At 42.5% G+C, this 22,910-nt stretch overlaps 1 protein-coding gene across 3 annotated transcripts in view; it reads left to right on the top strand.

Moving 5' to 3' along the window:
* SLC1A3 (solute carrier family 1 member 3) overlaps window positions 1–22,910 on the top strand; it is a 76,829-nt gene that overhangs the window by 45,776 nt on the left and 8,143 nt on the right. For all 3 annotated transcript variants that reach the window (XM_026506826.4, XM_044387036.3, XM_044387035.3), the window contains 3 exons: window positions 13,952–14,156; window positions 16,966–17,008; window positions 20,445–20,737. In XM_026506826.4, coding sequence (XP_026362611.1) covers window positions 13,952–14,156; window positions 16,966–17,008; window positions 20,445–20,737 — 541 coding nt within the window. The remainder of the gene's footprint in view (window positions 1–13,951; window positions 14,157–16,965; window positions 17,009–20,444; window positions 20,738–22,910) is intronic.

Below are 22,910 nucleotides of genomic sequence, written 5' to 3' on the forward strand. Positions count from 1 at the left end.
GCGGCTTCTAGATTGTGCTGGATCAGTTTATAATGCTAAAGCACATCTTTTGTCTTAATTTTACTGCGTATGGTAGAGTCTTCTCTCCACATGAACTAAATATTTTCCACAATTTTCCCATTCTTGTGCCCTTAACTTTTTGTCATCTGTGGTTTAACGTTTGATTATTTGGTGAGACTATGACTTGTCTTCTCAACAAGAGATCTCCTTGGGAGTAGGAGCTCCTGTTTGTACATCTGCATCCCGGCTCTGGTTGCAGCAGTGAGCTTGTGTTGTGTAGATGTTAACGTCAATAACTCATTGAGTTGTGGGTTGACTACATTTGCTTAGTCTCACCTGCTGAATTTGCAGACTAGGTCAGTCATCATGCATTCAACGAGTATCTGTTGAGTCGCTACTGCGAGAGCCACTGGGCATATAACAGTAAATATGGGCCATTGTGTATGTTTATAACTGAAGGCCTATAACCTGGAAAATCACAAGCTGATGTGTTACCGTGGAAGGAGTAAAAGCAAAGATGAATTAAAGGCGTATAATCAAATACGGAACTTTTCTATGATCAGGAGAGTACATCCAGAATTGTTTTCATTGAACTAGCCGGTAAACTTTCCTGAAGCTTAAAATAATTGTTATTTCTTTCTCCTATGAATAACTTATGTTTGTATTAATTCTTGATATGTTTATATCTTTATTCAAATGATACTGCATTCCCATTTAGTAGAAAAAGATACTTATCAGTATGTACCTTTCTAGATTGATGCCACAGATGCTTTTAGGAAAAGAGAATTGTTTCCTAAAGTTACAAAGTGGGGCCTACTGCATTCCCACAAAACAGCTTGTCCCAGGCACTACAAGGACTCTTTATATTGTGAAAATACTCCCTTTAGCTGTGGGATTCCTGTTACTATTTGTTTGGGTCATTCTCAAAAGTTTTGAGTCTTCTGTGATACTTTTGACAATAAAATAGGACCTAATAAAATAGCGAAGTGGATTTTAAACTGGCTGAACGTTTACACCTGAGGAGTGTTTAAGGCCCTGTATCAAGCTGGAAAGACACCTAGTGAAGTACGCTGTTGAACTTTTTAAAAGCTGTGTCCTGTTCATATTTTTATCAAAAACTTAAAGACCTAGGAGGCACCTACATTGGGTTTTCAGATGACATAAGCCCCAAAAGAATGGCTCTACCACATATGCCTAAGATCATGATTCAAAATGACTTCAATTGGCTGCAGTGCTGGATGGAAACCAACAAAATGAAGTTGAGCGGGGGATAAATGTATATTTCTGCTTTTAGATTCAAAAGGCACTTGCGCAATTACAGGATGGGGAAAGACTGAGCTTGGCACAAGTTCATGTGACTAAAAGCTTAATATGAACCAGCAATAGGATGTGGTGGCTGAAAAAGAATGAATCTAGTCAGTTAAAATTATTAATAGTTCATCGTACTCTGCACTGGTCACACTACATCGGGAGTGATTTGTTAATTCTGAGCACACTCAAGAGTGACTTTGACAAAGCAAAGTAGCTACTAAGAGGGTGTCGAATCCAATCCAAGACGCGCGTATTGGGCTCCTGTTTTGGGCAGGCAGCATGCTAACCGATGTGGGAAATAAAGAAACGAAGAGACGTTGCCAGTCTATAGCCTCAAGGAGTTGAAAAAGTAAATGGAGAGCCGGACAGGTACGCACATGACTGTGAAACAAAGCCGACTAGGAAGCCAAGAAGCACAAAGAAAGGGCTGTGGGAATTCAGGGGCTGGACCAAGGGTAGGATTTCCACGGCAAATGAGGACGAGGGCAGAGGAAGCCTTAAAAGCAAAGATGGAGAGACAGGAACACTCAAGGCTCAGCTAGGGAATACTGAGTATGCGAAGTTGCTGGAAGAATGGGGTAGGTCTCAGCAGGCAATAAAGCCGGGCAAAGAAGGTTTGGACTGGAGCGTGAGGGCACTGACTGGTAGGCAGTGGGAGCGATTACAGGTTGGCGAACATCTGGAAGTCATGATACACGAGGATCAGTTGGAGAAATGTTGAGTCTTTAGTCTGGAGAAAAGACCAAGGGCCCTCTGGTAAATGTGAACCAGACTCACTTGATATTCTTCCAGAAGGAAAATTTTATCTCAGGAGAAAAGGGTTATAAGGAATCAGATTTTGCATCTTTCTGAGCTGCTTTCTGTTGTAAAATTCAAAGCTACCCAACAATGAAGAGCTGGCCAAGGAGATGGTGAGCGCCATTGTGGTTAGGCTCAGAGAGAGTTTAATAACAGATACTCTAAAGGAAATGGGGGGGGGGGTGTAGGGGGAATGCTGCAGCTTCACCAAGAGACATGGGAGTTCTAGGAATTACCCAAGGCTTTTGTAGTGTGGAATTATCCGTGGTTGAGTGTTCTTTCTTTCTTTCTTTGATTTAAGATCTCCAGTACTGTATCAACTTCTGAATAAAGTCTGCATGTTAGAACTCCCCAGTTCAATAAGATGTCAGACTAATTCTAATGCAGGCTGCTCAGTGCTTTGACAGTAGCCACTCATCATCAGTGCTTTACTTTTCAACATGGGCACCATTGTTTTTAGCTGGGATGTATAGCATCCTTTCAAATCCGAATTTGACAGGTTTTTGTCAGAAGTCCCCATTAGGTGAATCAAATGCAAGTCAACAATTGATGTAAGTCCAGTGCAAAGGAGACTTTATTTTACAAAGAATCCCTGTCCAGGGCTGTCGATGAAGGGATTAAACAGGAGCTCTGGGGGCAGAAAGACTTGAGTTCATATGCCAGCAATGCCACTTACTACCTGTGTGATCCTGGGCAAGTGACTTAACCTCCCTGTTCCCTAATCTGTGACCATTGTTATCCCAACCTTGTAGGTTGCCTGGGAGATTTCATGAGATAAAACCTTAGTGAGTGTGCCTAGCAGGGTGGAGTTTATGGACTGAGTTTTCACATTTTATAGTCGTGTTCCAAGGACCCCTTCAGAGTCAAAAATATTTTTATAAAACAAAACAAACACATCATCATCATCGTGGCTAAGTTATATGTACCAGTTATTATACTAAGGCATCACACGTTGAACTCATTTAATCCTCAGAACGACCCTATGAAGTAAACCATTATTATCCCTCATTTACTGAGACACTGAGAGGTTACGTATCTTAACCTGTCCCAAGCTAATAAGTGAGGGAGCCAGGATTCAAACAAAGCACATTCTAGAGTTTATTACAACTATTTCCTTCCAATACGGACCAACACAGTTCCCCGTTTTCCTCCCAATTCCATTCCAAATCACTCTGCTGGATAATTTTATGCATTTTATTTGTTCAGGGCTGTTTCACAAAAATATATTTTGAAATCTTACTATACTAAATATGTGAGGGCCCTATCAATCATGTCTTTGGCCGGAGCGTGGAGAAGTTCCTTCATAAAAGTTGAATGAATGCATGAATAAGTGAAACAATTTTAATTGTAGAAGCCACTTTTAAAAGAAACAAGTTACCCTTAATATAACTTCACTACCCTGCTGCCTCTTTCCATGGTTTGTGATGGGGCTGTGGTGCCTGTTTGAATTATTCATTTGAAATCATTCATTTGAAGGGCTCCTGGGTGGCTCAGTCAGTTAAGCATCTGCCTTCAGCTCAGGTCGTGATCCCAGAGTCCTGGGATCGAGTCCCACATCGGGCTCCCTGCTCAGCGGGGAGTCTGCTTCTCCCTCTCCCACTCCCCCTGCTTGCGCGCGCTCTCTCTCTCTGTAAAATAAATAATCTTTTAAAAAGAAATCATTCCTTTGAATTCAGTTTTGCATCCTCCTTTCATTTACCTTATTTATAAATCTTTGTCTCATATCTTTTTAGCAACAATGTCCACAGTTCACTCCCCCCCCCTTTTTTTGTGTTTTGGGTTTGTTTTGTTTTGTTTTTTTGCCATCGAATGTTACTAGGTTTTACTCAAGACCCATCCAGTAGTTGTGTTTTTTCCAAGCACTGGCGACTGCATCGTTACCCACCCTATCCCCATTTTCCAAGTTAAAGAATAACTTTTACAATCCAGTCCACGCAACATCAGTCTCGATTCAACCAAACACCACTTCCACTTCCTGTCTCTGCCACCTTCCTGGATCCCTGAAGACTACTCAGGATAAGTGGAGTTGGATAGAAGGGGCTGTCCATAGTTCTCTTTGGAGCACTTATGGGAATTTCTAAATACCCCTTGAAAAAATCAAAATATGAAACTGAGAAGCACGTAGAAACTACTTCCATAGGTGTTAGAAGACTGAGGTAGAAGAGGCCGAACCAGCTCCCTTCGGGGGAAGGGAAAAGCTGCGGCAGTCTGGTGCCGGTCCGGGTGGACTGTATCAGGATTAACTCAGTTCTAGGTCGCCCTTGGCCCAGGGGGCAAAAATGCAGCTTTTCCTGTTTCAAGGAGAGAATGTTCTCTTACTACACTTCAGGCAGAGGTAAGGGAAGCCGACCAAGACCAGAGTTTGGACAGTCTTTTTCGCTCAGTGAAGTGATACTGCTTTATTGTTCGGGTCAGGTAGCTGCGAGCATAATCTCCCCCTCCCTGGGTGCGACTATTCCTTTATAGATTAGATAAGAACAACTGATGAAGTTTTAAATGCTGAGAAAATTAATCAGAACTGAAAAGGGGTGTGTTGGCCAGAGGCCAAGAAATATGCTGACTGAGATAAAAGCACCCACAGAACTTTTTCTCCATTCCACGCTTCTCTGCTGGGTAGTCTGCCTTCCCTGTCTTTCCCTCTTCTCTCTCCTCCTGTCATTGTCTCAACCCCAGCTCTGTCTCCAGACTTCCTCGGCACGCTCTCTGAACTGGCCAGAATGTGGAGTAAAATTTTTTAAAAATTGTTCTTGTATATCATATATAAGATCCTGTGTCCTGGAGTTAATTTAGAGAATAGCTGAAGGGAATGCATTTTATTCTCTATCATTTCTTTTTTAATATAAGAAACACATCTTTTTAAAATATGCGAATTTCAGTTTCAAGCCACAAACTTAACCTCAGTCCATTTCCAAGTTCTCAGATTGGCTTATGGTTCCAGAATCTTTTGATGGCAAGGAGTGGGGTGGATGTTGGGTTGCAACCGTGGGTATGGCTCCTTTGGCCCCAGGAATCTCTGCTGCTTCCCAGCCTCATTTCAGGACGTGGAGACACAGTCCTGTCTCAACTGTTCTGGGAATCGGGGCCAGGTCGAATTGGTTTTTAATGTCTATGTGTTGCTTTCAGTTTCTGTGAGGCTTTCAATTCCTTTTCTCCTGTGAGGGACAGGCCTTCCATGGGAAGAAAGGGAACCCCTTGAGTCTGACATGCTCTGCAGTCAGCTTGAAATGCCTTTGGATTAACTTTGGACAAGTCTGGCCCAGTTGTGGAATTCAGTCCCTCTCAGCATTCTGCCAGCTGGGAAACGTGCTGTCTTGACCATCATCTTCCTAAGAAAGTCGCGTGGGACCCAGAACGTAGAGGTCTTTTCCACAGCAAGTAATTCAAACCAAAGTAAAGAGAGCTGCTTTGGGAACTGCAAACTACTCATTGAGTGGTTGGTTGTAAATCATGATTCTTTGGGGAAAAGGGCAGAGGGGGCTGGAGCTCTGGCCCTCAAAGAACTTCCTCTCATTAAACTGAAGCAGTTTGCTGCTCTCCACACACTCGTTCTCCTGTGAGTGAAGTTGCCTACTTTCTTCCCCAGTCACATCGGTGGTCCTGGCGGGGGCTGGGCGATGGCTGACTGCGTGTTGGCACATCTTTGCACGCGATGGAGGTCTGTTTTCAAAGCCAGGCTTCACAGGTATAACCGAGAGCTGGTCCGATCAGCCCCTGGTCTCCATGGCCCAGCCCACGCTTTTTCTTTGAGCCGCTATTTTCTGTGGTCCTGGGTTTCTAAATCTTGGCGAGAGGACAGTCATTCCTTTGTGCTCGGCTGTTACAATGAGGTAACCAAAGAAAGGGTCTTGGTCTGAGGCTGTCAGCTGTTACTAATCACTACTCCCCAGCTCATCGTGGGTCCCGCTCGCCTCTCCCTCTTGCTCTGCTTAGCACACATAAAGAAGATGAATTACTCCCTGGTTCCTCTTCAGAAAAGCATATGGTGCAGCACATTCCAATGCCGTGAGCGAAGGATGGGCTAATGAGAAGGGTAAATGGGTATCGAAATCACCTCCCGGTGGGTCTTGCGCCGGCAGCTGTGTGCCTGTGAGAAGTGAATCTCAGAGCTGGCTCTTCAGAGGTTTTCTTGAGACCTTGCAGAGACAGAGACAGGAAGTCCCCACGGTGGGTTCCCTGGCAGATCGCGGCACTGGAACGACCGCAGGGCTGAGCGAGGCTGTAATGAGCGTCTGTTGCAGGGTTAAGACTAGCGTAGAGAAAAAGCAAACTTGACCACTCAGAGGACCTTGCCGGCTGGTAACTCAGGAGAAGCGTTCTCCACCCCAAAGGTCAAGGAGGCCACTGGATGCTCTTTGATATTGGAGGTAGCAGCAGTTAAAGTTGGGCCTCAGTTTCCCCTCACTGCTTCCCGGGTGAAAGTTCATTTTCAGGGGACAACAATAGCCAGAGAAAAGGGATTGCCTGCTGAGGATAAAGGGTGATTTATGTGAATTTTTATGCCACTAATTATGTTGTCTGCTCCCCTGGGATTTTTCTGTTTAACAATCTTTCAAAATAGAATGTTTCCCTTTTGCCTTTCCACACTTCATTTTACTAGTGAACAGTGGAACTCGAAGAAAGACTTTTGTTGACAGTTTTAAGGGTCAAATTAAAAAATCAATTTTCCCAGCAAATTATATGCTATCACAAGCAATAAATTCATAGAGAAGCTTCCTTGTCATTCTTATGCAATATAACCTCATAAAACTAAGTGATATTGTAGGTGAACGAAATATCAAGTTTTGTGACATTATAAACAGCTATATGGGAGGGAAATTTTGGCCAGGGTGAAAACCCCTGTGAAGGTACTTGTGATTTAATTGTGAATTCCGTGAAATTGTTCTTAGCTGCTTATGGAGATGGTTTAACTCTTCTTCACTGAGAATCACTGATTAAAGTAAATGCCTCTTTGCTCAAAATTGTGTGAAGCGAATCTATTTGCAAACTTTCCCCCTTGTTACAACGTCTCCAGAATTTCTGTTCAACTCAACTGACCAGTTACTAGACATCGGCATCCGTACTTCCTTGGTCTCCACTGGCTAGGTGAAATAAATTCTTGGGTGCTGTGGGCAGCCCGAAGTCATAGCAAGCAAGGACGACAGGAAGGAGAGACCACAGCTCATGGTTCCTTTTTAAAGCCTCTACTTTAACTGAATGTGGTATCTACCAGTGTTTGCAAACTACTTTTTTTTTTTTTTTACTAGAACCTACAAATGTATTCATATCTGGGTGCCCCCTCCAAAAAAAGGAAAAAAACCCCACACCCACAAATATAGTTTACATTGTGACCCATCACACACAATACATACACACAGCTGAAAAAAGTTTCACAAAATAATACTTACCTTTACCACAGGGGATACCCCTTCAGTATTTTCTGTTCTGTTCTCTTTCATCAATGGGAAAAGGACTTCAGCGGTTACTTACATAGGCTCACCTGCGGGAGGGCATCATGGTGGTGGAAGAGGGAAGATAACACAGGAGTGGGAGAGAGAGAAGGAAGAGAAAGAGGGAGGGTGCTCCCGGTGGTGAGTAGTGGAGGCGGGCCAGCCCTCTGCCTTCCTGACCATCCCGAGGGCAGCTTGCTATGAGTGACACCCCCCCCCCATCCCAGCTGTGGAAATGAAGCTCCAGGTGATGCCGAGTCACTCTTACCCACCAGAGCTGTCTCTCATTCTTCAAGATAGAATGAACCTCACTATTTTGGTGTAACTGGGGGAAGAGCAACTAAAATTGGTGAATCCGAATTTCAGAGTATTTTCAACAAAAGCAACTTTAGTACTTGTAATTCACAGTAACCTCACCTAAATGTTTAAAAAAAAAAAGTGTGTGTGGCCTCTCCCCAGGATAACAACGACGATGGTGATAAGAATGACCGTTGAACCAGTATTTATTGGGGGCCTTCCTGCGCAGGCGCCGTTCTAGCCACTGAGGCTACATTAGTGACTAAAACATGTGGTTCTGCTCTCTTGGAACTAAACGTCTAGTAGAGGGAGACACATACAGTGATGGTAACTAGCATTTATCAAGAACCTGCTTTATCTAGATTCTTTGTGTAAGTTTTCCCTAAGCTTGCAGTATAAATATTACTAGCTTCTTGCCTAGATGAAGTGGAGGCTTAGAGAAGGCAAATAATACTTAGTGAATAGCTTGTTTATTACTTTTCTGCTTACTTAATAACAGCTACCATTTGTTGAGTCCTTACTATGTGCCAAGCACTATGCAAAGTGCTGCTTTTTTTTTTTTTTAAGATTTTATTTATTTATCTGAAAGAGACAGCAAGAGAGGGAACATAAGCAAGGGGAGTGTGAGAGGGAGAAGCAGGCTTCCCGCCGAGCAGGGAGCCCAGTGTGGGTCTCGATCCCAAGACCCTGGGATCATGACCTGAGCCGAAGGCAGATGCTTAAGGGCTGAGGCACCCAGGTGCCCCGATGCGAAGTGCTTTCTGAATGGAAGTCCCATTAATGCCAGTGAAAAGCCAGTGAAGGAGCCGTCATTACGCCCATACTACAGATGAGGAAACAGAGGCTTACAGAGGTCATATGGTACCAGAGCCAGAAGTGGAATCCAGGTATTCTTAACCTCAGAGCCTAAACTCTTAATCGCTGAGCTATAATTTAAAAAAAAAAAGAAAAAGGAAAAGAGAAAAAAGAATATGCTTCCAAAAGTGCGTGAGGTTGGCCTTTAGTCTGAACTATTGTCTTTTAGATTAAGTTCTGAGGCTATATCCTGCTTCTAATTGTGATTCAAAATTGTGATACAATCATTAGCAACCGTTTCCAACCTAACAGAACCCATAGAATCATAGACCTTCACTTTTTTTACAATCTAGTCTATAAAGGGACAAGAAGAAAATATTTTAGTGAAGAAAAACATAATATAGTTTTAGAACGATTTAAAATGATTTATTTTATGCTCGCTCCCTCCACCCCTCCACCCCTGCCCCTCTCCCCCCCCCCCCCCCCCCCCCGAGCTTTTTGACCCTCTTGCTCGCTCTCCTTTTTGAGGGTTCCAGTGTGCCCTTGCTCCAGCAGTGGGCAGTTGCTTTAGGACACAAGAGCTCATTTTTCAATCTGTAAACAGGAAGTACATTGTATTTTTTGAATTTAACTTTACTTAAAAAAAAATCATCACCTTATAGTCAAATGAATATGGTATAGGCTGGAGCTCATCCTCGATTTCCTTGTTGTAAGTTTGCCCATCTTGAAACTCTAGGAGGATGGAGAACAGGCGGCTTTCATTACATGAGTATTTGAGCCCATTGTGGAAAAGGAGTGCCTCTAAAGTAAAACAAAAACCGAAACAGACAACATTCTTGAGTCAGCAGTTGCCATCCCCCCTTTTCTGTTCTTTCTGGGCCTGGTCCAGTTCCTGGAAGAACAATGAAACACCATGAGAATGAGTAGAGAGACAATTCATCACAGAAGGCTTCTTCCTTAAATTTTTTTTCAAAACCAGAGACAGGAATTATTGGGGAAAGTAAAGTAAGACACATGAATGGATAAGACATGGAGTTTTAGCAGATGGGTGAATAAAATCCATGCAAATAATAGAGCGTTGAGAACTTGACATTATTTATATATTATCCTTCTAAACTCGGCTGAGTACATATTTCATTTATCCAAGAAGTCATACGAAATATTATACCAAAAGAGATCTGACTTACAATACAGACTTACAGAGTTCCGCGTACGTATTTATGAGACCCTCTCTCCCTACTCCATCCGTGCAAAAGCCCACGAATGTGGTGCATATTTGTTAATTACCAAAAGACTCCTTTTATAAATAAAGAAGTAAATGCATATTTACCTATTTGCATTAAGAAACTCTCTTCTCTTCCTTCCTCTCTTCAAAGTGACTGCTGCCTAAAATACCAGGTTTCTGAAGCAAAGTCTTAATCTTTTACATTCTAAAAAATGTCTGTTTACTCCCTTTTAGATGCTTAACTCATCAGTGAACATGTAATAGGTTTGCAGAAATGATCGATGGATTGCTTTCTTGATGACTGGTTCTTGATGGGTTGGTTTTTAGAAAGGAAAATGAGATTCCTGTACCCACAGCCAGCAAGTATCCGTGAGCCTCCACTCTCCATTAGAACATGCTCGTGGCTGTTTCTCTGGAAATGATGAGAGATCCGTACTAACCGATCAGTACTCTAGCTAGTCCTTCTGGTGACCAGTGTAACGCACTTCCGCTGAAGGTAGGGAATGCTGAGTAATGTGCTAGAGTTTTCCAGTTACCTACCGCCATGGAATTTTCCTCCAGCCCATCCATTAAAAGAGAGGTGTAGGGGAAAGGGCGATCCCTTGGCGGTGCGGTTTGGAATTCTGCCACTGCCGTTCGCTAGCTGTGCAACATTGGATAACGTATTTTACTTCTCTATCTTGGGTATCTTCACCTTTAAAATGATATCAGTGACATCTACAACCTCCAGTTGTGATGAAATTAGATGAACATGTGCCATTGGTTGGGGGTGGGATTTTGCGAGTGAGTTAGGGAACTAGCACACAAGTTAACTCAAAATATAGAAAGCCTATAAAGAGAACAAACACGTCATCATAATTGGAAGACCAGTCACAGTACTTGTAGCAGTTGTGCAATATAGTATTTCTTGGGTTTCAAGAGGGTCTCAGTTCTGATGGCAGATTGTTTTCGTAATAAAGATGTCAAGATGTCTTGAATGGGTCTGGTTTGGCTAAACCCAGATCAAATGAAGAAAAGGAGACCAGCTGAGATCCTTATCTTTACTACTTGCTCTGGAATGTGTTTCTCAAATGTATGTTTAGACAAACGCATAGTTGTAACACACTCCCGTCAGTACCTACACACCCAAGTGACCTCCTGTCTGCCTTGCCCTGGTGCTCTTTTCTTCCTTTTCTTCCACGTATTTTGAAGTGACAAGACTCAATTAAAATTTTCCCTTCCCAAACATTTAGGGCACTTCCTGCCAAAGTTCCCTTTTCTACAAAGTGATTTAGTACTTTCCCTTGCCCCCAGACCCTCGAACATTTGTGTGTAGTCTCTGGTGTAGAGCTTTGTCTTGGATTTCATGAGGCTGGGGATCAGAGATGGTCACTGGGTTTGAGTAAGAGAGAGGAAGAGAGACACCGCTCACATTAGGTTTTGTCTTCCGGAGCTTATCCTCCATTTTCCTGGTTCCACCGGTATCAGGACCATTCTCTTTCAGGCCCTGTGTCTGGCAGATTGTCCACATCCATCCTGCTCTTGTGCTCACGACACCTTGTTCATGGTGGTACCTTTAGTTTTAAGAGCCCGTGTCAGAGAAAAGGGGAGTGGTCAGAGTTGGCAGGTGGTGAAGAGGGGTGGAGGACCAGGGGCAGAGAGAGGCAAGCAGCCTGTGTGGGACACCAGGGCCCCCTCTCGGGAAAGGACCTACTTGGAGAATTGGTTCATGAAGCTCTTCTGCCCTACCCCACACACCCCTCCTTCCTTGGCTGAAATCACAGCAGCTGTTGCTCTGTTCTCTAGCAAATGAAAAGGGTCAATATGTAGAGGTTGGTGAGCCTCTCGTTTGACTGTCGCTTCTCCTTCTGGGCTCACTGCTGAAAACATGGCTTGGTGGTTGTCTTCAGCTATTTCAGAATTCAAAAGTATGGAGAAAACACTCTCATATTGGTTTTCATTTTTTAAATTAAAAAAAAATCCTATAAATAAGAATCTTCGTTTCTTCCCATTGATAGCCGTATAGCTGTGGACTCTGGGATAACTCCCCCCATCCCTAGCCCTGCAGTGGGAGGGAGGGAGATTTAAGCCTCCTCCTTTGTTTGCCACTTTGGTTTCCAGTGCTCTGCCGTGACCACTTAGCGCTCTCTCTGAATAGCTATAGGTCGGGAGTAGTGGGCAGGAGCGTCAGAGAAGAGTTGGCGTGAGAACGGAACAGCACCACAGAATAGAAGGCGAGAGGGAAAGAAAGCATCTCGGAGGAAGAAAATACTGCTGCCTGGTACCCCCTAGCAGAGATATCCGGCCTATTGTGCCCACACCACTCGCCGCCGAGGAATTTCAGGCTTCAGTGGTGACAAGCTCAGGCAATAATGGGAAAGAGAGTGGGCCCCTTCTGAGAAATTATTGCAAGCACGGGAAGCCAAGATATTTGAGATGTGATTCAGACCTGAGGATGAAAATGGGGGGAGGGGACATTGGACTGAAAACAGATTAGCCCATTTTTAAGGTTGACAAAGTATTGAAGTGGCTCCATCCCAGTAAATGGAAACCCAGGGCAAGGGTAAGAGAAGCTAAGTTCATGCATTAAAGCCAAATTGGTCTCCTTGTTTGTGGGAGCTGCAGCTGTCTCCTCAGGAGCAGAAAGTATATGAAAATTAGTGACATAAGAGCAAAGTTAAGTTCCCACTCCGTTTTACTTGGTGTTGACTAAGACCTTAGACAGTCACTTAAGTGTTTTTTAATCTGCATTATGGGTTGTTAAAAGTAAGAACATATCAGGTATAAGTAAGTGCTTATTATGAAAATTATAAATGATATTCAAATACAAATGAAATGATAAACTGAAAGCCCTGGCTTCAGTTCTCATGGGAATTACCATTATATCACATTTTGGGGCAAACTCAGCCCAGTCATGGATACTATTTTTTTCAATACTTTACCTTACTCTAAATATGTTGGTATGAACAGGGTCACTACCTAAGATTAAATCTCTATTAGAATCTGATACTGATCATTGGAGTACAGTATAACCTTTTAATACATTTATAAAAATGCAATTTTAAATAGTAAAGAGAATAGTCCCATTTGTTATGATTGGATTATACTATAATTGGATTTTCGTGTTTTCATGAGATTAGGGAGGGGAAAGAAAGAAGAAAAGTGAAGAAATAGCTAATGAAACAGAAGAGCCCATATTATTATAATCTAATCTTTTGAGGGCTTTGTGTCATTTCCAATTTTTTACCATCCCAAGAGACACTAAGATCTTTTCGTTTGCTAGAGCAGGAAGGGAAATCTTGAAAGTCACACCTCCTTTTTTATCTAGGATAACACCTCACCTGAGGTAGACTTTGCAGATGTCCTGAAAACGAGGGGGCGAAGATGTTTAACATGGGATGAGGTACTCCATGCCCAGGGGAGAAGGTGGAAACAGGAGAAGAACCCCACCAAAAAAGAGAATTTTTTTAAAATTTTGATGAGATGAGAAAACCACCGAGAAACTATTTGAGAACTTTGGTTTTATAACCCAATGTCTAATTTAACTGCAAATTGACAATAAATTGTTAGGTGATCAGAATAATGGCTTATATTTTGCATAAAAACATAAAAAAAAAAAGACTCCCAAGTACACATATAAAATAATAAGTCTTTTAAAAGAATTTAATGCCAGTTTATCTGTGTGAGTCACCACAGTGACTTGAGATATGCTCAGGTTATACTGCCAGAAATTTTTTTGAGTATTTCTTCATCTACAGAGACACACACACTACTCACTATTTACACGCATAGCTTCCCCAACCAGTAATCACCTGGGAAAGAATTTGATTGCCCTTTTAAATCAGTAGAGAGCCATGTGAAATCAGCTCTTGAGACAGGAAACGGGTGATCAGGTGTTTGCTGACACAGCTGATGACTGGCCGTTCTTTGGCTTTTTTCCTTCACCTTTTATGATGCCCTGATGAAATCTGATGCCAGGTTCTCATAACTTGTGTAAGATCCCATTGCTGGGTGGAATGAGGGTAAGGGGGTGTAGAAGGAATTACTGTCCCCGTTACCTTCCTCTGGAGAATTCTCTGGACTGACTTCCTGAAAATCTCCTTCTGTTTGCCTTCACCAGGAATGGCGGCCCTAGATAGTAAGGCATCAGGGAAGATGGGAATGCGAGCCGTAGTCTATTACATGACTACGACCATCATTGCCGTGGTGATTGGCATAATCATTGTCATCATCATCCATCCCGGGAAGGGCACAAAGGAAAACATGCACAGAGAAGGCAAAATTGTACAAGTGACAGCTGCAGACGCCTTCCTGGATTTGATCAGGTACGTCCTTGCAAGCCCGCCCCTTTGGGTGTGTTTTGACCACTGCAGCCCTTCTTTTTGGGGAGCTAGTCAGACTGCAGAACAGGTGTCTAACGGAACCAACCTCGCTAGGCTTGTAATGAAAGTCACATCTTTACTTCTGCCTAACAGAATTAAAGGTTTTATTTTCTGATCTAATGGGAAAGAGGTGAGGAGCAGAGAGGGGATACAGATTTTGAGTGTCTTGCTTTTAGGGTTCAGAATCTGATCACTCAGTTCTCCTCTCAGCTGTGCAGCTTACCTTGGAATGTTAATAAGTCTTTACCCTACTGCCTTGCTGTTGGAGGCTAGTTTTTACTCAACTATAGCCTGTTGGTGGGACTCTTCTAATGTAGAATTTGTCATCTGTATCATCATCTGTTCTGCACAACAGTTTCTGTCCAGAAAGGACTTTAAGGGTCATCTGGTCATACCTGTTCTAAGGTCTTCCTTTTATACTATTCATGAAGAAAGGATTTGGCAGACCAGCAATGAAAGATTAAAGGATGGCTTCTTTAGCATTGTTCTGTGTACAAACCATACACCGATTGCAAATGAGTCTTACCCAGTACTTGAAACAGACTTGATGGTAGAGTCATCTCACACAGAACAGTGAAGTAAACCAGTGTTTGATCCTCGCACCTTCCTGCTTGCTCTCTCTCCACACCTGCCCTTGCATCAGTCAGATCCTGGCAGGAAGCATAGTGCATATTCAAAAGGATCAGTGAAAGGGGCTCAGAAAGGTACAGGCAGGGTTAAGGAACTTACAAGGGATGGCGAGGCGCTACCAGCGACAGGAAGCTGTTTTGTTATCAACCCCAGCTCTGAGGGGCAAAGGAAGGGATGTGGGAAGAGCTGTGGTCTTGGAAAAGGGCCCTATGATAAGAACAGGAGTGCTAATTAGGATGGAGGGAGCTGCTGCCAACCTGTCAGAGAGCTGAAGAATATATCCGTCCACTTCTCTCTCCTCCTACCCTGTGATCTGTCAGCACATCCCACTGCACAAACCCAAAAAGGAAGCCAGAAGGCAAGAGAGCCCACATGCTACAACCTGAGGGGTCAGCCTTCTAGGGCACAGAGCAGGATGGAGAGTGGATCTAGAAGGGCAAATGAAAGGTACCCCAGCACAAGCCTCTAGATTTCTCACCTGCTCAGCATTCCTCCACCATGTAGCCTTCTCGGCCTGTCCTCCCGAAACCAAGCGCTCTCCTCCTTTCTGTACGACTTCCTTACAGAGTGACTTGTTGGCCAATCCTAGATGCCTACTCTAAAGGGTCCCTCGCTGATCATCTGAAAGAAACTCCTCCTAGGGACTTGATACCACATGCCATCTCAAGGGATGGGTCTTTGACAGGTAGATTCAAGAGAGATTTGAGCAACAAAGGCTCCCTTCAGCAGCACTTCTGTTTCTACCATGAATGACTTTGTCCCATCTGTATATAAGCACAACCCAGCCCCTTAGAGCCTCTTCTTGAAAGCCCTTTGTAGGGAATTAATCACAATTATCTGAAGGTAAGAAGCCAAGAAGCCACCCTATAACATTATTTCATATCAACTTGTCACCTGATGCTATGATTTTATGTAGTTCATAAAATTAATTACAGCTTTTCACCATTTTTTCCATGAGCTTTACCATCAGGTAGGTTAGGTTAGGAGTATTTTATTATATTCTCTTCTGTATAATTTCCACTCCTTGTTTGAAGAACTGGGATCTTGTCATTCCAAGTCTGGTTGATCCATCGGAGTGCTGTGTGTTTCTGCCTCTCCTTGCCCCAGTGGTAGGTGTATGAGTAGCCTATCCCCACCAGTCACTTGGCTCAAGCATTTTTCCTGAAATCTCCTGAACTCACATTTCTCTCAAGATTTATATAAACAGATCCATAGAGCATAGATAGGAAGGAAAAGGAAACAGGATTGTCTAGGCAGTAAGAAGAAAGGGACAAGAGTTGATGACCTTAAAACATGACTTTGATAGCACACAACTGCTAGAATCTCAGGCTTTGCAAGTTCCTGGGCCATGTCTCCTCGTCCCACAGTCTTCAACCTTGGAGCCCTAAGGATAGTTTATTCCAATCTCCTCTTTAACAGATAAATCAGCAGAGATCTAAATGGGTGTAGTGACTTGGCCAAGTTCATGCAGCCGGTTAGAGACTCCCCAGGTAGATTATGGCCCCTTGAACTCCACCATGAACTCAAACACTGCTCTGAGAAAGTGACAAGCCTTGCCACATGGACCACAAGTTTAAATTTCGTGAGCCGTCTCCCCATTGGTCACCAAAAAGCCTCAAAAGCGCCAGCAATTCAGGGTCAGTATGCCATCCCCCAGCTGGCCTTTGGAAGGACTTTGTGGGGAACAAAATGCCACAGTCTGACCATGACATTTGATTCAGAACATTTGGTCCCTGGACACATGGCATAAAATCAAAATGGCTGCTATTAAATAATACCTCAGTTAACCAGAATGTTTATAACCAAAGGTGTTTCCGTTCTCACTTTGGTTCTTCCTGGGAGCAGGATTTGATGAGATAATTACCAAATTTAAAAATCCCATTGTTTGACAAAAGGACAGATGAGTTGAATTTGAGACTTCCCTGAAAAATACGAACTACATGGGCCCCACATAGGGATGACAGTATGTCCCACTTCAAGTCATAAAAGTCACCAAAACCTTTCTTTTTATCCATTTGCTGCTTAGTTCAATACATCTTTACCTTAGACCCAATGAAAAAGTATTTAAGAAGCAAACTTACTATTCGAGACATTTTTTAAATGACCATTATTTTCTTTGCAGGAATATGTTCCCTCCAAATCTGGTGGAAGCCTGCTTTAAACAGGTAAACACTCTATAGCCACTAATTCACTTTTGAAATTCCTCTTTGGCATACCACACAGTTGGGACCCTCTTGTTTATTTTATTTTATTTTTTCCGTTTCTCCACAGTAAGAACACTCTTGCCAACCAGATAGAAAGCACTCGGGTTTTCTGGGGAATTTGCAAGGGGTGGGGAGGTCTTACCTTGTATTGAAGGCTTACTAGTTGCCAGATACTCTAAATCTTGCATACAAATAACTGATTAAGTCTCTGTTAATTATTAAGAAGGCCAATCAGAACACTCCCTCCCTCTCTATGCCCCCACATTCCACAAATGAAAGCCCACCAAGCAAACAAATTCCAGTATAAACACATCTACAACTTGCTTTAAAGATTAGGGAGATTATTCAAGTTTCTGGGTTTAATTTTAAAAACCAATGGGTTGTTTTTTAGAAGTCTACTAAGGGCCTTATAGATTCTAAAGGAGGAACCGTATCATTTCTTGAATGCCTGCAATGTGCCAAGCACTAATGTTGTATTTGGTCCTCACATGAATGGAATGGGTATCATTGTCTTCATTTCATTGATGAGGCAACTCATCTATGCTAATTCAGAAGGATTATTTAAAAGGCACAAGATCTCACAAGTAATAAATGGTAGATCCAGAATTCAAATTCATCACGTTGACTGCAAATTCTGCCCTCTTCCTGCTCCTGCATTCTGCTTCCTGGAGAGGGAAGAGACACCCGCCTGGAAGCTATAGTGAGGTCCAGTTCCTTTTAGCCCATATCTACTCGATTCTCTGCTCTCAGTGTTACGGATACAAATACATTTTACTGTTGGGGGTAAAGTTCGTTGTAACTTCACCTGAATAAAAAAGCTTTGTTGCCCAAAATATTAAAAGGAAAACAATTAGACATTCTGGGTTAAGTAATAGTTCCCCAGCATTTCTCCAGGTGGTGTCACTTCATCCTAGTTGTAATCCCCTAACCCTTCTCCTTAGGATCTCTAAAGCAAAAAAAGAAAACCCCTACTTTATGGAGGACTAACTTTTATACATTCAAGTCATGCTTTGGTTCCCTCCCCCCTTTTTAAAATTTTTATTGACTATTTTTAATAGGTAATGAATGCACACACTGCAAAATTCAAACAGAATCCTTTCTTTTAAAAAAAGAGAGTCTAAGAAGCCAAAATCAAATTTTCTTTATTCAAAACCTGCAATAACCATAAATAATAAACCCCTTTCAATCCAACCAGCCAACCCCAGCACCATGGGGCTGACTATTCTAGTTAGTTAGCTGGCACTGGGCAACATCAAAAGTGCTGATTTCTAGCAGCACTAGGAAAAGTGCTGACTCGAGCAGATTAATTGTATTTGGTTTTGGATTGCATTTACAAGATTTTGAAAGGGAAGCAAATGTATCTTCCCAGATCTATTTGTCTTAGACCAGAATGCAAATGAGGTTGCAATTTCTGTACGCTACAAACTGTGTCTGAGGGGAAAGAGTTGGAGCCATAGGAAAGGCTAATCAGGATAGGAAATCTACCTAGACAGTCCATAAAATGCATAAGCATCCCAATGAAATAGAGATTTGAGAGTTGCCTGGAACAGGAGACTAAAACGGGCCAGTTTCTTTGTTACTTAGAATTACCAGCAGTATCAATGATTGTTCAGGGATGTGTCCATAGTATTGACAGCTGGCTATGTCCTTGTTGGAGAGTAGTGGTTCCCCACTGGACAAAAAAGTCTCCCATTCACTCTTTTTTTTTTTTTTTTTTAAATATTTTATTTATTTATTCGACAGAGATAGAGACAGCCAGCGAGAGAGGGAACACAAGCAGGGGGAGTGGGAGAGGAAGAAGCAGGCTCATAGCGGAGGAGCCTGATGTGGGGCTCGATTCCGTAACGCCGGGATCACGCCCTGAGCCGAAGGCAGACGCTTAACCGCTGTGCCACCCAGGGGCCCCTCCCATTCGCTCTTGGTAGAGAAATGGCCCAGCACTTCATGTACAGCTGTGTGTTCTTCCCCTGGACTGTAGACCCAGTCAACATCCGTACATCATTACTCTCTGATCCTTTACTACCGTCAACATAAAGGTTGGGGATTCTACTCTCATTAAAATCATAGATAGATGGATGGGCTTGATTGTTTTATACGGTCACAATCATCGACTCTGCATCTTCTGTCTGGCCCATCTATGCAGAAGCTGTTGGGAAAAGACTAACTTGAGTAGGAAGAGAAATTCCTTTATAGACTTGAGAATTGGGTTGTCACCCTCAGCTATTAATCAAGCATCTATTGATAGTATCAGAAATGCGTTGATTCTATCAGAAATGCCTTGAAGACGGTTGTTTTGGGATTTTTAAATTTTTTTTTAATTTCACTAAGTTTTGTTTTAATTCTACAATTCTAGTATAGTTAACATACAGTGTTATGTTAATTTCAGGTATACCATAGAGTGGTTCAACAGTTCTATACATTATTCAGTACTCATCACGATAAGTGTACTCTTTAATTCCCATCACCTATAGCCCCCCTCTCCTATCCCCTGCACCCCCTCCTCTGATAACCATCGGTTTGTTCTCTATAGCTAAGAGTCTGTTTCTTGGTTTGTCTGTCTCTTTTTTTGGTTTTTGTTTCTTAAGTATCTGTCTTTCTCTGACTGACTTCGCTCAGCATTACACTCTCTCAATCCATCCATGTTGTTGCAAATGGCAAGATTTCATTCTTTTTATGGCTGAATAATAGTCCATGTGGTAAATGTATACACCACATCTTCTTCATGCACTCACCTATTGATGGACACTTGGCTGCTTCCATAATTTGGCTGCTGTAGATAATGCTGCTATAAACGTAGAGGTGCATAGGGGATTTTTAAATTTTTAATGTTCGCTGAAATCTCCAACTAAGTCTGGTCCCCAAAGGGCTTTGTTACTGAGCCCCATTAGCCAACCTTAGTGTCGTACTTTAAAACTTACAAGGCATTCTCATATATTCTGCTTAATTTGATCAACAGCCCTGTGAGATAGAACCACTGTGGTTATTTCTGTTTCACAGATGTAAGTAAGACCAAAATGATGATTGGAGATTTGTTCATGATCCCATAGCATGATCCTATAGATAGTAAAGGGACGATGTGAATATTTGGATTTACGGGTTTTTTTAAAGCCCATTTTGGCTATTTTTTTAGGGTTTCAGAAGAAGGCAAAAACACATGTATATGTCTAGTCCAGACTCTTCAACCAGATACCTCTTTCCTGTTACGATTGTCTTGCATTGGGGGTGTGTGTCCGTGCTGAGGAAGTAGTAGAGGTTTGTCACAGGTCAGATGCGAGATACCTTCTATAGCCGTAGTCTCCAAATGCGAGGTAACGTATATCATTAGAGAAAATTTGGAGAATAAGAAAGTAAAAAGAAAAATCACCTCTAACCCCTGTTGTGCCTTTTCTTTTTTAAGTTTAAAACCAACTATGAGAAGAGAAGCTTTAAAGTGCCCATCCAGTCCAATGAAACGCTCGTGGGTGCCGTGATAAACAATGTGTCAGAGGCCATGGAGACTCTTACAAGGATCAGAGAGGAGTTGGTCCCGGTTCCAGGGTCTGTGAATGGGGTCAATGCCCTGGGACTGGTTGTCTTCTCCATGTGCTTTGGATTTGTGATTGGCAACATGAAAGAGCAGGGGCAAGCCCTGAGAGAGTTCTTTGATTCTCTTAATGAAGCCATCATGAGATTGGTAGCAGTGATAATGTGGTACGTATTTCCATTTGCTGTATACGCTGTCTACAGGTGCTCATTGCCATCAGCATGGGTTCTATGCTGAGGAAGATGCCGCCAGGCAGGATAGCCAGTTGCAACAATCTCACTGGGGTAAGCACAAGAAATCTAGTGATTGTCGGGGCCTGTAGTGGCCTTGGATCCTGTCTGTAAGCCACTCTTAACAAGTTTGCTTTCTCGTTTTTGAAAGGTGTCTACTTCTTTACTCCAGGGCTAGTGGGATGCCATTCCTCGTTCCTTCATTTTATATCTATTTAGTTATTCGTTCAGTATATATTTATTTATTGTCTACTATATACCAAGCATACAGTGCCACACACTCTGAACATAGCAGTGAAGAAAACAGACAAGGATGTCCCAGAACTTACAGTCTTTTAAGGGATATAGAAAAATAGACAAATCAACCGAATGCTTTAGTAACAAGTACTGTGAAAAAGTAAAACAGCAGATTTTATTTTATGTGATGTGATAAAAAGTGACTGGGGAGGAAGCACAAAATTTGCCTTGGATTTTGGCCTCTGAGGAGGTGACTTTTTTGCTAAGATCTGAATGACTCAGAGAAACTAGCCACACAGTGTGCCAAGAGAAGAGCATTCACAGTAGAGGGCAAAGCACACGTAGAGGCCCCTTGACTGTCAGAAAAAGTGAGATCTCCTCTCCTCCATTTTTAGCTCTTGGAAAGAAATGTAAAATCATGGCAGTCCTGCTGCCTGCCCAAAGGACTCATGGGAAGTGTTAGAGAATGCCAATCCACAATTCATAATAAAACTTCCTTCAAGTAAAGTTGAGAGTAGGACACAAAGGAAAAGACTAAATCCGCAGAGGAACATTGACCTTGGAAAGTAAATTCTCCCCAGCTGGGAGAGAACCCTTTGATTGGTTTAGGCCTCATGTGGGGGTTGCTTTCCCTTTATCCTTTTTTTCTAATCCAGACTCCCTTCTTGGCACTGGTAGGAGGAAGGCATCCATTTCTAAGAAAAGTACTCACCAACATGATTAAAAATACCCTTTGTCTTTATGGCCACCAAGGCCCAGAGAAATCCATTTTTCAGGAGCTTGTACGAGGTGGATATGAACTTGGGCACGAAGGCTGATCAGAATGTGATCTCCACAGGAGCCCTCGGTTGAAATCCTGGGGCCCCTCCTTTGAAATCCTGGCAGAGCTGAAAGTGGACATTTATCTTCATATTATTAAAATGCCTCCACCTTTCACCTCTTTCATGAAAGAAACCCATTCAAGGCTGCTGAACGAACCTCACATGTAGCTTTTCAAGCTGTACATTCGCCTGCACGTTCAACATTGAGTTATTACTTTTCTGAAAACAGGTACTCTTATAATTTCCTGGCCTGTGTTTTGAAAGGACTTTTAAAAGAAGCATTGTATTTTCAACTTGAAATAAGACCTCCACAGTTCCCAGCAGACCCTTCTCAAGGGTGATTGGCCCCTCTGTTTTTGGTAACGTGAGTTTGGTTGCAGTTTACTGTGCCCATCAGACAAAGGAAGTTGAAAGTGGGGCAGAGGGACCTTTATGCAACAAAGGTGGTTCTACGTACAAGTTATTTTGTGTCTCAGTTGTTTCTTCTTGCCGGTCTGCAGGGGGAAGATGACAAATACCAGTAGCAGCCTGTGGGTGATAATTACTTAATTAGAACACCTATAACCTGATCGTGGTAATACATACATGCACATTATTAATTTTAGCTTTGCATTTATTATATAGTTGCCTTCAGTCTGCGGCAAATGGTACTAGTTTTCCATTCCCACTATAGCATAAAACTTACTCTCAGAGTAAATTTAAGAGTTGATTTGAGGACCAATACTAAGTAATATTGTAAGTGGCGTGTTACGTGGGAAAAGAAAGACTTTTAAGAGAGATGATTGCAAATCTAAAACACTGAAATGGTATTGTGTGCATCTTGCTTTAACTTGGAAATCGGGCTCTGATGTGGGAAATGCTCCCAAAAGTCTGGATATTGGGTCAGTGGATTCTGGCTGTTCAGAGTACTTAGAAGGAGAACAGAAGGCAGGGGGAGTTGGGTGCCATCTGAGGACCGCAAAAGTAACCCAGGTGGGGTGAAAGGAGAGTGATCTAGAAAAAAGAAGTGAGTTTAAAAACCTCTGTACCTGTCTTTTTTTCATAGGCTCAGG

Source organism: Ursus arctos, unplaced genomic scaffold (assembly GCF_023065955.2).
Source record: "Ursus arctos isolate Adak ecotype North America unplaced genomic scaffold, UrsArc2.0 scaffold_15, whole genome shotgun sequence".
NCBI lineage: Eukaryota > Metazoa > Chordata > Mammalia > Carnivora > Ursidae > Ursus > Ursus arctos.